This window comes from Coccinella septempunctata, chromosome 3 (assembly GCF_907165205.1).
Source record: "Coccinella septempunctata chromosome 3, icCocSept1.1, whole genome shotgun sequence".
In the NCBI taxonomy this organism is placed as follows: Eukaryota; Metazoa; Arthropoda; class Insecta; order Coleoptera; family Coccinellidae; genus Coccinella; species Coccinella septempunctata.
In genome coordinates, this window is record NC_058191.1 from 34,028,488 (window position 1) to 34,044,289 (window position 15,802).

At 35.3% G+C, this 15,802-nt stretch overlaps 1 protein-coding gene across 1 annotated transcript in view; it reads left to right on the plus strand.

Moving 5' to 3' along the window:
- LOC123309482 (ATP-binding cassette sub-family G member 1-like) overlaps nt 1–15,581 on the plus strand; it is a 33,852-nt gene extending 18,271 nt beyond the window's left edge. The window contains exons 2-10 of the mRNA XM_044892628.1: nt 7,598–7,715; nt 9,446–9,632; nt 10,205–10,350; nt 10,968–11,206; nt 11,932–12,060; nt 12,114–12,464; nt 12,524–12,624; nt 13,295–13,453; nt 14,248–15,581. Coding sequence (XP_044748563.1) covers nt 7,598–7,715; nt 9,446–9,632; nt 10,205–10,350; nt 10,968–11,206; nt 11,932–12,060; nt 12,114–12,464; nt 12,524–12,624; nt 13,295–13,453; nt 14,248–14,592 — 1,775 coding nt within the window. The 3' untranslated portion in view covers nt 14,593–15,581. The remainder of the gene's footprint in view (nt 1–7,597; nt 7,716–9,445; nt 9,633–10,204; nt 10,351–10,967; nt 11,207–11,931; nt 12,061–12,113; nt 12,465–12,523; nt 12,625–13,294; nt 13,454–14,247) is intronic.
- The last annotated feature ends 221 nt before the right edge of the window (nt 15,582–15,802 follow it).

A 15,802-nucleotide genomic window follows, 5' to 3' on the forward strand; every position in this document is an offset into this window, starting at 1 on the left:
TTTGTTATGAACCTTTTCCATACCCAACAATTTCGGCTGCAACTGCACTAGAATGTGATCTAATCTTATCGCAATAGTTCTGGCCAATAGCCTGTCATACTTTAATTGACGGTCTTATCAAAGCAATATTGGTCTGATGAAACAATAACATCCTTCATATAACCCAAAAGTCTCAACGACTATTAACAATTGTGCAATGGTTCAATCCAATAAAAAAATGAGTTCAATTGTTGACTTTACCCCGAATTTTTTTGCCAGATTGACCTTTGGAAGATAGTATGGGAGATAGCTCTGCAAATAAACAATACGTATCCATCCAGCAAATACATTGCACAAAAAAATTAACGCACATTCTGAAAATCTCAATTTTAATGAAAGTTAACTATACATTGACTTTATAACTTATTTTTTATGTTCTCTCGGAAAGTTTTGAACGAAACAAGACACATTAAATGGAAGGATTTCACCGAATCTTATGTGAAAGAAGAGAAATAAACAATTTTCAAAATAATGATACGCTGATAAGTGATTTAATACTTGGTATTTCCACCCCTTGCGTTAATTACAGCTCGGCAACGACGGTTCATACTCAAAATGAGTGATCCTAAAATGTTCTGATCTAATCCTTCCCAGATTTCTCCGAGTTGGATTCCTAAGTCATTAAGAGTAGCTGGATGATTTTCTGAACTTCTCAGCCTTCTATTGAGGTTGTCCCAAACCTGCTCAATCGGGTTGAGATCTGGACTTCTTGCTGGCCATTCCATTCGAGAGACTTCAACCTCTACAAGGTACTCCTGAACGATGCGCGCACGATTGGGTCTGGCATTATCGTCCATAAAAATGAAATTTTCACCAATGTATGGGGCAAATGGCACTACATGCTCTTCAAGAATGTTCCTTATATACTTATCAGCATTCATAGCTCCATTATCAACGACCACTAGGTCTGTGCGAGCAGTCAAAGATATTTCACCCCATACCATAATCGATACTCCCCCGAAACCAGTAGTATTCAGAAAATTGCACTGAGCATATCTTCGATCACAATGGTAGAAGCACAATCTAGACTCATCTGTGAAGAGAACTCTTTCCCAATCGGCCTCTTCCCAATGGATATGCTCTCTCGCAAAATCCAAACGCGTCCTTCGATGGGCTGGGGTAAGAGCTGGGCCTCTTGCCGCGACACGAGGCCTTAAATCATATTCTCTGAGGCGATTTCTTATTGTCTGAGTGCTAGTTTGCACCTCATGAGTTTGCTCAAGCTGAATTTGAAGGAGGCGAGCGGTTGCAAACCGTTGTCTCAACGAAGAAACTCTCAAGTAACGTTCTTGAATGGCAGTTGTTACCCTTGGTCTACCCTGTCCTGGTCTTCGGACATTCATACCTATCTCCCTGAATCGCTGCAACATTCTGGACACACTTATATGGGAAACTCCAAACCTTTCTGCAATTCTTGTGTATGTCCACCCTTCTTCTCGCAAAATTACCGCTTGGGCACATTCCTCTTGGGTCAAATTGCGTGTTTCGCGCATAGACATAGAATGGAGCCAATACATTCAAAATCTGATAATATCATCTTTTTTTATTCCTGCTGGGAAAAAAACATCTGTATTAAAGAAAACCATTGAAAGTGGATAACATATGCATGCATAATTCTGATAAAAATAATTATCATTGAGAACACCTTCAGTTGTAGAATAAATTTGAGATTTCCATAATGTGCGTTAATTTTTTTGCGCAGTGTACATATTATTCCGTTCAGGTAGTTCCTTTATTTCATGAATAGTAATTCGAAGAAAGTATAATACGGAAAAAAAAGGAATAATACGGAGGAAAGAATAGTTTATCGCAACTCCCCAAAATCAAACAATCTTTTAGATTTATTACTAGGGTACTAGAGAACTTGCTCTTTCAGAATATGTATCTCCTTTAGCTCTACGATGATTTTCTAGGAGATCCGCGTGTCGAAAGTTGGGAAGAATATCAAAAAAACGTTCTGCAAGATTTATTACTAGAAGAGTTGCTCTATGAGGGATACGCGTGTCGAAAATTTCGAAAAAAATGGGGTCACTTAAAAATTCGTCAAGACCAAACGGTTGCGCTGAGGTCCATTTACTATACAACTTAGTTGTATGAATTTTTCAAGTGGTTATCTATTCGTGTTCGAGTGCTTTTCATTTTATCTCAAACAAGCATTGTTGGGAACACCTTGGGACGATGAAATTAAAAAACTTAATCAGAAGCTTATATGCTGGATATGAATAGTTCAGAGCATTGCATAATTCTCTGCGTCGCAATAAATACAACCTTCTACATTGCAACTGATATATCCCTACCGGAAGAAATAGATACCTGTAGCTATTGATCAACTATCGAGTTTGTCTTGCTGGTTAAATCGAGACGGATTCAATTGTATGAGTCTATTTTTGATGCCTGTATCGGTAGATTCGGGTGACTTGGGACAGTCCTGTAACTTTGGACAATTACGCCCCTTGCAGATTTCTTTGTTTCTTCCATTTATGAGTGAAGGGACAAACTTATAAGATTGCGTAGCGTCTTTTCGGTTAGTTTAACAATTAATTCCTGTTGAGTTTGCCGTGACCAGAGCGTTTGAATTGACTGGAAAAATTAACGAATTCAGGGGAGTAAAAGCGCGTTTTTTTATGGCCCTTATACTTTCTAGTGTCCTGTACATGTGTTTCACTTTGTGCATGTGTAATTTTTTTTCTGTATACGTGGGATATTGGGATATTAGATATGTCATGAAACAAGGTTGTTTACAAATCAAACGGCAACACGGATCGCATTAATTTATTTTGTTGTTTCTCAGGGTGACTTGGGACAATGCCGAATAGATACAAGCGGCGCATTGGCAGCAGGAAATATGCCGATTTTTTGAATCCTATTATGTACTATTTACGTTTTTTCCACAAAGGAACCACCAAAGAATGAAAGAAATCAAAGTTCCCTTGTTTTGTTTAGTTTTTTTACATTTGAGTTGAAATATATTTACTTTCGCTGTAATAGGGGTTTATCATTTAATTTCCTTACCGAATTTCAACTATATAATCAAAAATTCTAATTTTTCAAAACTATGCACCGTCCCAAGTCACATATTTCATTTGAGAGTTGAAGAATCAATGGATCTTAACTTGTGTCCCAAACCTCCCATCTCGGTGGGTGACTTGGGACAAGTATATTTTATTTTTTTTTAAATTTATATCCGAATTTTAAAGCATGGTATATATCCTAATCATAAGTCTGAGTTATAAGGCATATTTGAACCTCTTTCTCACATGAAAATAGGTCACCGTTTTGAAAATATGACGAGTTGAATTCAACAATCGTCCCAAGTCACCCGAATCTACGGTATATTCAAGTTAGGTGTCTAATAAGTTCAGGAAATAGGTTTACTTCGTTATGTGGCATAATCCACTAAATTTCTTTGGCGTTACAGACATCTTCAATTCCTTTTAATATTTGAAGAAATAAGATTTGAAAAGTCAGAAAATCTACATGCCCCAAAACTTAAAAAAGGATTAGTTCTGGACTTTGGTCCCCCAAAAATCATTAAAATTTTATGCGGTAATTGATTATTCGCATAGAATTCAGTATGATTCTGAATTAAAAGTTCAAAGGAAAATGCAGGATGTGTTTTATTTAAATAAATCTTTTATACATCATTATATACAGAGATTAGTTCTGCTCTAGTGATTCGTTTATATCATTTCGTATAAATGAATTGCACTTTTGATTTAAATCTATAAAATATCACTTCCTGAGTTGGCGTCCTTTTTTTACCTGAATTATTTCAGGTTTTTAACGGTGCATTAATTTACATATTCTTGTGGTACACAATAAATCGCTCTATTTCTCGTTACAGATCACCTTCAATAATACATTTCCACAACTGTTATTCGATTAAAATGTTATATCATTTCAACATGATTTCACGCGGTTGACACTAAAAAAAATTTTGGACTCCTTTCCACACAAGTAAATGAGAATCTTTAAATTGAGCAAATATTTTTAAAATTATATGAGCACCTATATATAAAACTCTTCTGCCAACAGTGCTCCTAAACTAATTTATCATCATTTATATTTCACAGAACAGGTTAGGAGAAAAAATTGTCAGATCCAAGTCCTCGGTCTGTATAATTTTTGAATTTGAATGATTTTAGCGTAAAACAACCAAGAATCTTAAGATATGCACATAAAAAGAAGCATACGAATTGAAATATCCTACTCAGTCCAACCATTATAATGCACCCAATTTAATTCTCATAAAATACAAAGTTTGGCAATTATAATACCTATTTCAACCGTTTTATGTGTTGGTGATTAAAATTTTTTTCAGATTGTCGCAAACGTTAACTTGATAATTTGAAGGTAAGCACACTCACATAGAAAAATCTTTGGCGTGAACTCTTGTGTGGAATATAAGGTTCATATTTCATCGCAAAATGATCCGCATGACTATATAGGTAATATCATGTTCATATATTTTTTCTTTTTGATTGATTATCGAGAACTATTTTTGTTTTAAGTCGCAAGTTAACTGAATGATTAAAAAAAATAAACTATTAGTCATTTGCCAAAATTCAAATAAAGGTAAAAAATTCTAGTAGTTTCTGCAAATGGCAATGAGAAATCAGATTAAAACACTCAAGGTATGGAATTTCCGATTCTTTTGTTCAAAAATCCACGATTCTTACTGACAAACAATGCTTTTCGAAATACAATAAACTGAAAGCGATCATTCGATAATGTTTCATCGATAGACATTAATGAAACACTCATTATCTTTCTATTATGATTCTTACACGTGCTGCACATGGATTTTTAACCTAAAGAGTAGACTAGGTGTGCTCTCTCTCCTCGAGGCCATTTTATGAATATACAATATGATCTATTAACTCGTAATGATTAATTTCTGCCCATTCATTGCATTGCAATTTGTAATTCGAGGGTCATATAGAATGTCTAGATAAATTCTTTGAATTTCGGGTTATATCAAAGAAAGGTCCACACTGAGAAGGAATAGTGCTCTGTTCTCATCCTTATTCAGCATCCTAGTAGAGCTTGTGATGATCATTTTCCTAAACAACATCCGAATCCGGATGGTAATAGGGAACCTTTTTTGACTTTAGAAGTTGATGTTTTAATGCCACTTCTTGTGTAAAATCTTGGCAACAGCATCGTTTCGATTCTTGTACCCATGCTCGCGAACTTCTGGCATCCATCGTTGATGTTCTGGATGATTTCATGTGACGCAAAGCAGTACCAACAGCTATCGTACTGAGGCATCCTTGGCGATATATTTCATGTAGTTCCTTGTTGGAATCACCTAATCCTGGAAACAACCTTTGGGAAATCAGCCAGTAGTTCGTCATAGATATGTCGACGTAAGCATGGTTGACCTCGAGCTGGTGCCTTCTATTCAAAGGTTTGCCAGTCAGTTTCTGCATTTTGCTTTCTGCTGAGTGTCCGGCGGTTTCCAAGTGGTTCTGCTGCAGCTTCAATGGAGGAGAACTATCAGCATCACAGACTACTCGACGAAGTTCTGATGGAGCAGCCATCAACAGACAAATCAACAATTCTTCTTCCCACAAGGTGTCGTGGCAGCTCTTTCCGTTCTATTGAACTTTAGGGTGATGTTTATAATGTTTTGTCAGCCTTGTCCTTATTTTTCTCTGTAAGGCTGCTAAATCGGTGGTCTGGATCTGATTGCTGGGTGTGTTGGACGGACTAACCCAAACCTGCCACCGCGACCAACGGTCTATTGTAGCACACAAGCATGCTCAAAGAGCTAAATCTCTCCCTCTAGTCCCATCCTACCCAAAAAGGAGATGATGTCGGAGGGGGAGTGATTCTTGAGTTCCTCTAGGATCATCTTCGGAGAGCCGAAAACTCCGAGTCTGACCCTGTCTGCCGCCGGGCAGTCACAGAGGATATGCTCAATTGTTTCGTCTTCCTCTAAGCAGAGTCTGCAGAGTGGGTCGTTGACGATCTTGAGTTTTTTGAGGTGGGCTCTGAGTCTGCAGTGTCCTGTAAAAACCGCTATTATGGATCTCAGATTAGTTCTAGAAAATTCTAGCCAGCGACTGGTGTATGGGCTGGGAGGCACTGAAATAGCCCTATGCGAGTGACGCAATCCAGGACGGTTGCGCCAGTGCTCCAGGACCTTTTGCCTTATCCAGCTGTTGTTTCGGTCCCTGATTAAGGAATTGGGAATTCCTATACTGGGTTCCGGGCCAATAAGCGTTGATGTCGCGCCTTCTCTGGCCAGAGCATCCGATACATCGTTGCCACTGAAGCCAGAGTGTCCAGGTATCCAAATCAGTTGCAGTCTGTTTAAACTTCCCAATTTGGTGAGTTTAGATCTGCACTCAAATACCTGTGCCGAGTTGCATTTGTCAGCCGCGAGAGATTTGATCGCAGCTTGACTATCCGTAAGGATTTTTATCGATCTGCCCGCCCAGCCACTGTCAAGTAAATGGCCTGCGCACAGATCAATGGCGAAGATTTCTGCCTGAAAAGCTGTCGCCGACTTTCCCAGACTAGCACTGAGTTTAAATCGGTGGTGGTCCAAGAGATGATGCTGAATGAGTAGCTCAGTGCTGAGCAAGCGTCGGTATTACTTGCTTTGGTCAGGTGCTTGCTGTTTGGACTAATTCTCATTATCCTTCTTAATCTTCTAGTGAATTATTATTATTGAAGGATCAGATCAGATCTGCTGTCAAACGGCACTTGAGAAATGAAATTCCAGATTGCATTGAGAAATTCGAAGTCACTGAAGTCAGGTATTCAAAACTTAAAAACGGGAACCCATCATTCCAAACTTCTTCAAGGCAACCAACTACTTTTATTTATTTTGCAGAAACATAAATCAGTTGAAACAACATTTTTGTTGACTTCTAGATAACTTGAGTTTGGAGAGTGAATTATTCATAAAGTCACACAAACAGAATGGTTTGCGGATAGAATCACGTTTTATACTTCGGATTCACTTCATGCGTTGAAAATTCTTGGACATGCAACTCTAGATTTTCTTATAGGAAGAACCTATAGAATATACAGAATGTAAATGAATAGTTGCGAAAAAATATTAATACATATACAAGCCCCTATTCACCTATATATAGTCTAGTAGGTGCCTACAACTGGCACCTGAAAAGATATTCTAATTTTTTTCTTAAAAACCAGAAAACTGATATCATTAATTTTCGGGTTGGCTTTTCTACTCTCCGAATTTATTGGGAACACCACCAAATTTTTTTATTACCTTTTCGCACCGTCTCGTCTGCTCAATTTATTTCTGTCAGTTTTCTGCTTCCAAGGAAAAATTTAAAATTGCCATCTTTACACGGGACTGTATCGAAGCAGGGATTGCTCAACAAAAAAAATATATGAAGGAACTATACCATATTGTGACAAGGGGTCACCCCTTGTGAATTTCTGATTCATTTACCCCTAAATTATTATTATTTTTTGATTAGGATTACCACTAGCTTCTGCTAAGAAGAAAAATTATTGCCTCTTAAATTTGATGTCTACTCTTATTCATATGTTTCATAATTTTATTTTGTTACAGGAACAAAACTACTCCTGAATGGTGTCTCTGGAGAATGCATGGCGGGGGAATTGACTGCGATAATGGGCCCGTCCGGCGCTGGAAAATCAACATTGATGAACATTTTAGCAGGATACACGTAAATAAAATAGAAGCATTAAATATTCTACCAAATAAGAACACACATTATTAAATTACAGTTAAACTTCAAGCCAAAGGCAAATTTTCAAGTTTTTTTTTTCGACAAAGAACATTTTTCACCGAGCAAGATCCAAAAGGAATATAACATCCCCTAAAATGTTCGAAGTGTATAATTATATTTTGCGAAATGCAGATTCTCAAGTTGTTCTTTTTAATATTATTCAAACAACGAGTGCTGATAACTTTCCTCCTAGCATTCAAAGGGTTTAAAATAGATTTCTTTCTGAAATAAATAATTATAATTATAACTAAATGAAAATCCAATCCCCGTATTACTTTATCACTCCTCCTCCGTACTGGAAAATGCTTTTTGCTTTTTCTTTCAATTCTTTTTTGAATTCGCACATTTTATGGATCACGATAATCCGTTTTCGAGTGTGGGTGAATTATAGTAGAGGGAACATTTTACAATCATGACTATTATTAATCTGCTTCGAAGCCAGCCTTGAAGCTCATTGAAGATGACAAGATGTCACACATGCATTGCTCCTACTCTTTCTGTTCTCTCTTCCTGTTTACATTTTCTGGAGAATGAATTGGAACGTGTAGAAAATTAACGAATTATTAGATATCTCGACAATACGGTGAGAAATAGAACACGAAGACATTTAGTATTTAGTTGAAGTTCGAGTAATTTTTTTTTCAATTATAATAAATTTCAACTGAATATCATGTTACATCTAACAGAAAATAATTTTTTGGCACCTTTATCATCTTACTCAGATTTCTTTTCTGTATATAAGTCACAGGGTGTTCAATATGAGTGACGGAGAATGTGAGTCAAATCACTATAAAAATATTATACCTAATTTTTTTTAGAATTCCTCAGTTTTTCTGCTCTTTCGGTTCATTTTTCTCAGAAAAGTTTGGGTTTAGAGCATAAGACGAAAAGTACCTTTTTTTTAAGAAACATTTCAAGAGTTTCATAGAATCTTGCAGAAAGTTTAAGGGGGTCGCAAACCCTAAAAGCCCCGCTATAGGAAAGAGGGTGGATGAATTTTTTCTTAATTATTAGATCTAATAAAATGGATCAGCCGTCTGTCAGCAGGATAGTGTCAAAGCTCAATTTTCCTAAGAAATGACCATTGGCTCAATAAATTTCCTGCCCTGATTATTGCAAGAAATGATGCTGCAGGCCACCTTTATGATATATGTGATTTGATACCGTTCGATTTTTGTCTTTAATACCTATTCACATACGATATCTAAATTCATTAATGAGATGAAACTCCAATCTTCTCTTTGGAATGTCTTTCTTTATAACTTCCTACACTTAGTATTAAAAAATTGTTGCTTGATTTTCAAAAGACTCATTACATTATAATAAAGATGAATGACTGAAGGTCAAAAGAAGTGCGAAAAGCACTAAATATTCTGAATAGGTAATTCGATAGTTTGGCAAAGGAACGCAAATGAGAGTTATGAAAATGGCAAATAAAATTACTATTTTTCGCTCACTCCTTATTTGATCAACTCAAATTTTGTTTATACCGTGATGAATTGATTAACTGCTGGTATGTTCATATACCTTATACATTTTCGAAGAGAACATTATCTACTGTCATTGAATTGATATGCAATCAAGCCTTTCATTGCATCCACTTAAAATACTTGATATTTTTAGATATGCATTACCTATAGGAGAACTGATCACGAATGAATTTTCAGAACAGGTGCAACTGGTCAGCTCTTAATAAACAAAGAATTGAGACATGAGGACAGTTTTCGACGGCAGTCCTGTTATATCATGCAGAATGATCAATTGCAGCCTCTGCTTACTGTTATGGAATCCATGAATGTAGCAGCAAATTTGAAAATGAGTACCAAAATAAGCCAAAGAAAGAAGAAAGAAAGGGTATGACTCTTATTCAAGTTGTATTACGAACTAAAAACTTGATCGGTATCACAGTGGCGGCTTAGAGTGGGTGAATAGCTTTATATTTGCCGACAGACCCTCCGTTTTGTAGCTACTCTATAATTACTTTGGAATATCCTGAAAACTATCATTACCACCTCTGAATAAATATAGTTGATTGCTTGTTTCTATATCTTTTCGTTTTGTTCCAAATAATAAAGTTTTACTTTATCCCACCTGAAGATGCTACTGTGATAGCGAAACACGTGTAAAATTTTTGAAATATTACTTCGATAAATACTAATATCCTAATACATATATTTATTGATAGTAGTTGATGAGGAATGAAATATTATTCAATAATTTCCCAAGATGATTTCCATACAAATTGTGTTTTATCTATTATTTTAATAATTTACTTTTCTTCCTTTGTATTTATATTTTTCTATTCAAAGTGATATTGACATTATTTCTCAGATGATTTCTTGCAAGCTGACTAGCTATCTACCTAATTCTTTTGATTTTTTCTCACTTCTTCATTTTTCTTCAAATAATTACCTATGTTTTTTCAGATTGAGGAGATTTTACACACATTGACACTGTGGGAACACAGAAAGGTTAGAACGCAGTCATTATCAGGAGGTCAAAGAAAGAGGCTCTCTATTGCTCTGGAACTTTTGAAAAATCCGCAAATTATGTTTTTCGATGAACCCACCAGGTGAGAGACATTTTTACTTTAAATCGTACAAATAAGAGACTCAAAATATAATCAATTTATCAATAAATAACCCCCAAAAAAAAGTTAATTGATTGTATCAGTATTTCTACATGATTACTGAAAAACTAATCGAGATTGTACAGCTGTCCACCTGTATAGCGTCTGACAGCGGCTTTATATGCTAAAAAACGAGTCTATAAATACAGTCCTCCACAATAGTGTGTGATATTCGTAGAAAACAATTTCGAAATAATATGCCTGATGATGATTGATCGATATGATGGAATTATCGCGATTTTATTCATTGTTGATAATGATTGAGTGAATTTGTTCCCAAAATATATAAATTACGAAAGTTTAGATTTTTGAGTAATATTAAACAATCCAACATTTGTCCTAATGTCCCAATAGTCATTAAACACCCATTGCTATATTCATTGATAGCTGACAGAGGGTTTTGCTGCAAAACGCAAGATCTCAACTCGTTAAATTGTATTAGGTACCTATTTGTTTAGGCCACAGCTGCATCACAACAGTATTTTTATATATACCGGATGCCTTTTTATTCCATTATACTTAAAAAACCTCAATTCATTTGTAATGATCCGTTTTTTTAGCGGCTTGGATAGTATGACATCCAAACAATGTGTGTCCATATTGAAAGATCTCGCTAGTACCGGAAGGACAATCATCTGTACCATTCACCAACCCAGTGCTTTGATTTTCGAGATGTTCGATCACCTTTACGTTTTAGCTAGAGGCCATTGCGTCTACCAAGGTGCTGTAAGGCAGCTGTTACCTTACCTCAGTGATATAAACTTGATATGTCCTCCCTATCACAATCCTGCCGATTTTGGTGAGTGAAAATTTCAATCGAAATTCAGTCGAAATGTTGAATTTCATTCAGTTATACCTTTTGGTATAGTACTTAAAAAACAGAAGAAAACCTTGGCTTTTATCTTAAACATGTTTTTTTTTTAATATTTCCAGATTCTGAGCACAGAAAGTCATATAGTTAATACGGCGAAAAAATTTTCATGAAAATGATATTCATGTTAAAAAAATTGGATTTGTATTTCCATTGTATTATTTTATCTCGCTTCCCATAAATATTCGACGACAGATGTATGTTCTCCGCCGAACTAAATAGGCGATGTTAGTACGAATAAGGAAGAGTTTGATCTCATATTCTCAGTATAGAAACAATCATTTTATCCTTTCACAGTGTTCAAAACTAGCACATATTGCCACGTTGTGCGTGCCCCTTTGTCTTGATTATGTTAGGTGTTACTTTTTACTGATGAGGGTCTGTAGAACAAAATAATAATAGAGGTTCAGTATATAGAAGATGTAGGTAGGCACCTAAAAGAAACGAGCATTTTTTTTTTCAATCCATTCATTCATTGAGCCTTAATTCTTTCGATTTGAATAGTCGTTTAAAAGCAATATGAGACATATGCATGAATACATGTCTATTTATAGAATCAAAGACCAATCCTCTTAACAGGTCAACGGTTCAGTAATTATTATTACAGACGTTTTTAATGCCTTTTCTCTTCTTATAGTATTATTTATTTTCAGTATTGGAAGTTGCAGCAGGAGATTTAGGTGATCATTTTGCTGCTTTACTCGATAGAAGTGCCAATGGCACAAGGGATGACTGGAGAGAGATAAAAAAACAAAATTTCAACCCAATGGCAGCTTGTTCAAGTAAGCTAGATATCATAACATCGTTGTAGCTCCTCATAACCACATTTTTTCAGGTAAAACCATTCAGCAAAGCCGGTTAACACCTTTGAACATACCTCAAGTGATATTCCGAAGAATGAAGAGTTCCGATAGGGACAAAACTACAACATGTTGCGAGTCTGAATATGCCACATCTTCATTACATCAGCTTCTAGTCCTTATTAAGCGGAATTATATTATTTTAAGTAGAGATAGAACCCTGACTTACTCAAGGATTGCGACACACGTCACAATCGCCCTTTTTATAGGATATCTATATTATGGTATCGGGATAGAAGCGCAAAATATGCTCAACAATTTCAATTATATGTATTTCTCAGTGATGTTTCTGATGATGACAGCGTTCAATTGCGTGTCGACAACCTGTAAGTCTTGTTAATACATCCCTGAATCCTCGTGAAATACGTTTATTAATTTGTTTTAGTTCCATCTGAGCTGCCAATTATTAGTAAGGAATACTTCAACAAGTGGTACTCTTTGAAATCTTATTTTCTAGCAGTAACTCTGGCTGACGTTCCTATTCAGGTGAGAATTTCTTCATTTTCCGATCACCCTAATACAGGGTGAGTACAAATATTTCAACGGTAGATTCTTGAGGTCCAAAGAAACACTTTTTTCTTATACCATTTTTCCCCAATCGGCACGGTTTAAAAGATACAGGCGGTTTGAAAAACCATTAAAAATGTTATTTTTAGTTGTTTCCATAAACCGTTTTATCGAATTAAATGAATTTTGGAATATAGTTTTTTATTTATTCGATGAATCTTTACGGCTTTTTTCAATAAACCTATTTATCCATTGTTTCACTTACTGAAGATAGAAAAACCATCTGATCTTTCTTTGATCTATCTATAGATATATTTTAGAATGGTTACCAATCGTCAGTAAATGAAACGATTGTTAGATAGGTTTATTGAAAACGGCCGTTAGCTTGATATTCTGAAGGGAATTTTGTTTCTCCATTCATGGCATAGCTCATGAAAACTTAAAATGGCCATATCTTTTTATCAGAGCCGAAACGGAAAAAATGCTATAATAAAAAAGTGTTTCTTTTGATCTCAAGAATCTCCCGTTAAAATATTTGTACGAGTCAAAGGCTCACCCTGTATATGTAGGTATCTCCCTTATTTTGATTGCGTATTTCATAAGTAGACAAGATCAACCTAATGGGGGTGACAATCTCATTTAATTTCAGGTCATAGCGACGTTACTCTATTCCTCAATAACATATATTCTAACGAAACAACCTACGGATGAACCTTATCGAATAGCATTCTTCATGTTCATGTGTGTACTTGTGTCTCTAGTAGCACAGAGCTTTGGATTGTTGATTGGTGCAAGCATGAACGTCAAGGTGAGTGTAGTACTAAATTAAGAAACCTCAGATTCACTGTACGTTTCCTACGCAACAACATTGAAAATTGAACGATGAAATTTTTCATCCGTAATTACCTCGGCTTGTGCAATACCATCATGAGTCATATACTAAAAAAAAATATCTAAAATGTCGAGCCATATTTCTAGGGATGATGGAGCACCAAAAAATAAGTGCTTTTTGTCTAACGAACTTATGTCAGAAGCCATTTATTAAGGAAGCTACAACCCTCAAAAAGGGCCTAACCTAATCGTTTTTTTCTACTTTACTTTCGAACTAATTAGGTACCTACCATTATAGCTACATTCAAATATTGGGTATTATTTGATAATACCAAGTAACGTTATTTGCTTATGCTTCTTCGATTCACTAAGTATGTAGTTTTCAAGGGGCGAGATACCCTTTTCTGCACCTATTTTTGATTATACGTATCAAAATAGTATTCTTTGCAGCATTATCTTGAAGAGGGAGCTAGTTTTGCTATATCAACCAAAAATCAACGGTTTTCTGGTTTAAAGATAGATATTATGTTCGACTATCTGCAAGGTGAACTAAAATCGTGCTTTCAAATAGTACTGGGTGTGACACAAAACCTAGAAATACCATGGTGTTTGTCAAATGAAATTGGAAGGGCTTCACCGAATGGCATTTACAAAATTCCATTTGAATATTTGAATAATACAAAAGTAAAATTTCTGAGCTTTCAAAGTGTAAAACCAATTGATTTTTTATTCATTTTGTTCGTGGAGATATTCAATATAACTTTTTTCCAGAATGGTGTTATATTCGGACCTTTCTGTTTCCTTCCATTCACAATCTTCTCAGGGTTCTTCGTGCAGTACAGCGCTGCCCATCCGTTTTTTCGATGGATTTTCCACATATCCTTCCTGAAGTATGGTCTGGAAGGTTTGGTATTAGCTGTACTAGGATACGGAAGAGGAAAGTTGCCTTGTGAAGCCGACTACTGCCATTATGTACATCCCAGGAAATTTTTACGTAACATGGATATGGACACAGCGGATTATTGGTTAGGGGTTTCATTCATGATATGTTTGATAGCTCTCATAAGAATTGGTGCGTTTTGTGCACTAAGTATACAAGTGAGAAGTCGTGGATAGTGATATAACTGAATATTTCAAAATGATATTTTGACAACGGAGGTCATTTGCATCTCCACTTTTATCATCACTTTTTGAATTTTATTGAATTTTTATACTTATTAATTATTCCATGTAGGAATAGGTTTTTAGAAGAATTATCTTCATTGTTTTTGGGGATGGATTGTCTGAGGTCCGCGAATATTTTAATCGTGAAATTCCTCTGATAGGTGCGAATTTTCAGCTCAATGGATTTATATTTTTATAAAATATATAATAATCAAACAAATGCTTAGAAGCGGAACGAGAATGCAATAAATTTCGTTGTTCGGTCCGGATATTTTATTATTTGTGAGTGTGAAAAAATATTTTGATCAAAATATGGGTAATGTAATGCTAATGTATGTTATCCTTTCTCGAACGTCTTCGTCTTCCTTATACTTTTTCCAATTTATTCCTTTGAGATCTCATCATCCCAAAGATTCCTCATACATATCACAAGTTTTTATTAGTAAAAACTTAAAGAAATTAAGATGGATTAAAAGGAATAAAGTAAATTGATAAGTTCAAAAAACGCATATCTTCCATAACAAGTGTTCAGAAAATTTTGTAGAGGACCTCAGACGACCTCATGTTCCTTTTCTATGTTAGGCCTACCTACCATCTTGAGGGTCTGGTAAGATGGTAATACTCTGTACCTTGATAAAGTTACCAAAGGTGACATATTTTCCGAAATGAGAAGCCTTGTGTTCATTTTGAAGGACAATAAACGTTCTTAATTCATATTTTGTAAATAAATGGTGAAGGAATATCATCTCATCCTTCTCAGTACAATGAATCTATGCCACTTTAAGTACAAGGAAATATTTTCATTTTGAGAACATTCCAAATATAGTCAAGGATATCTGTGATCGAAAAATCCACAAGACCAACCAAGATTGTGCTTGATCAAAATGAATTTTAAACATTATAAGATTTATAATCAAATATATTTTTATCATCTTTAATAATTTCCCGTGTTTTATTTCTATCCCATGCCTTGTTTTCTTGGTAATTTGCAAACCATTATATATAGGGCGTTCTGAAGGTCCATCCGCGTCTAACTTCCAGTACCCTCTAGAATACAAGAGGTGTATAGGCATCCATTCATTCAGGGTGGGATCAACATATTTTAAGTCAATTTATTGACCATGAAATTTCACAAATTTCGCCAAGAATTTCTATGAGAAAT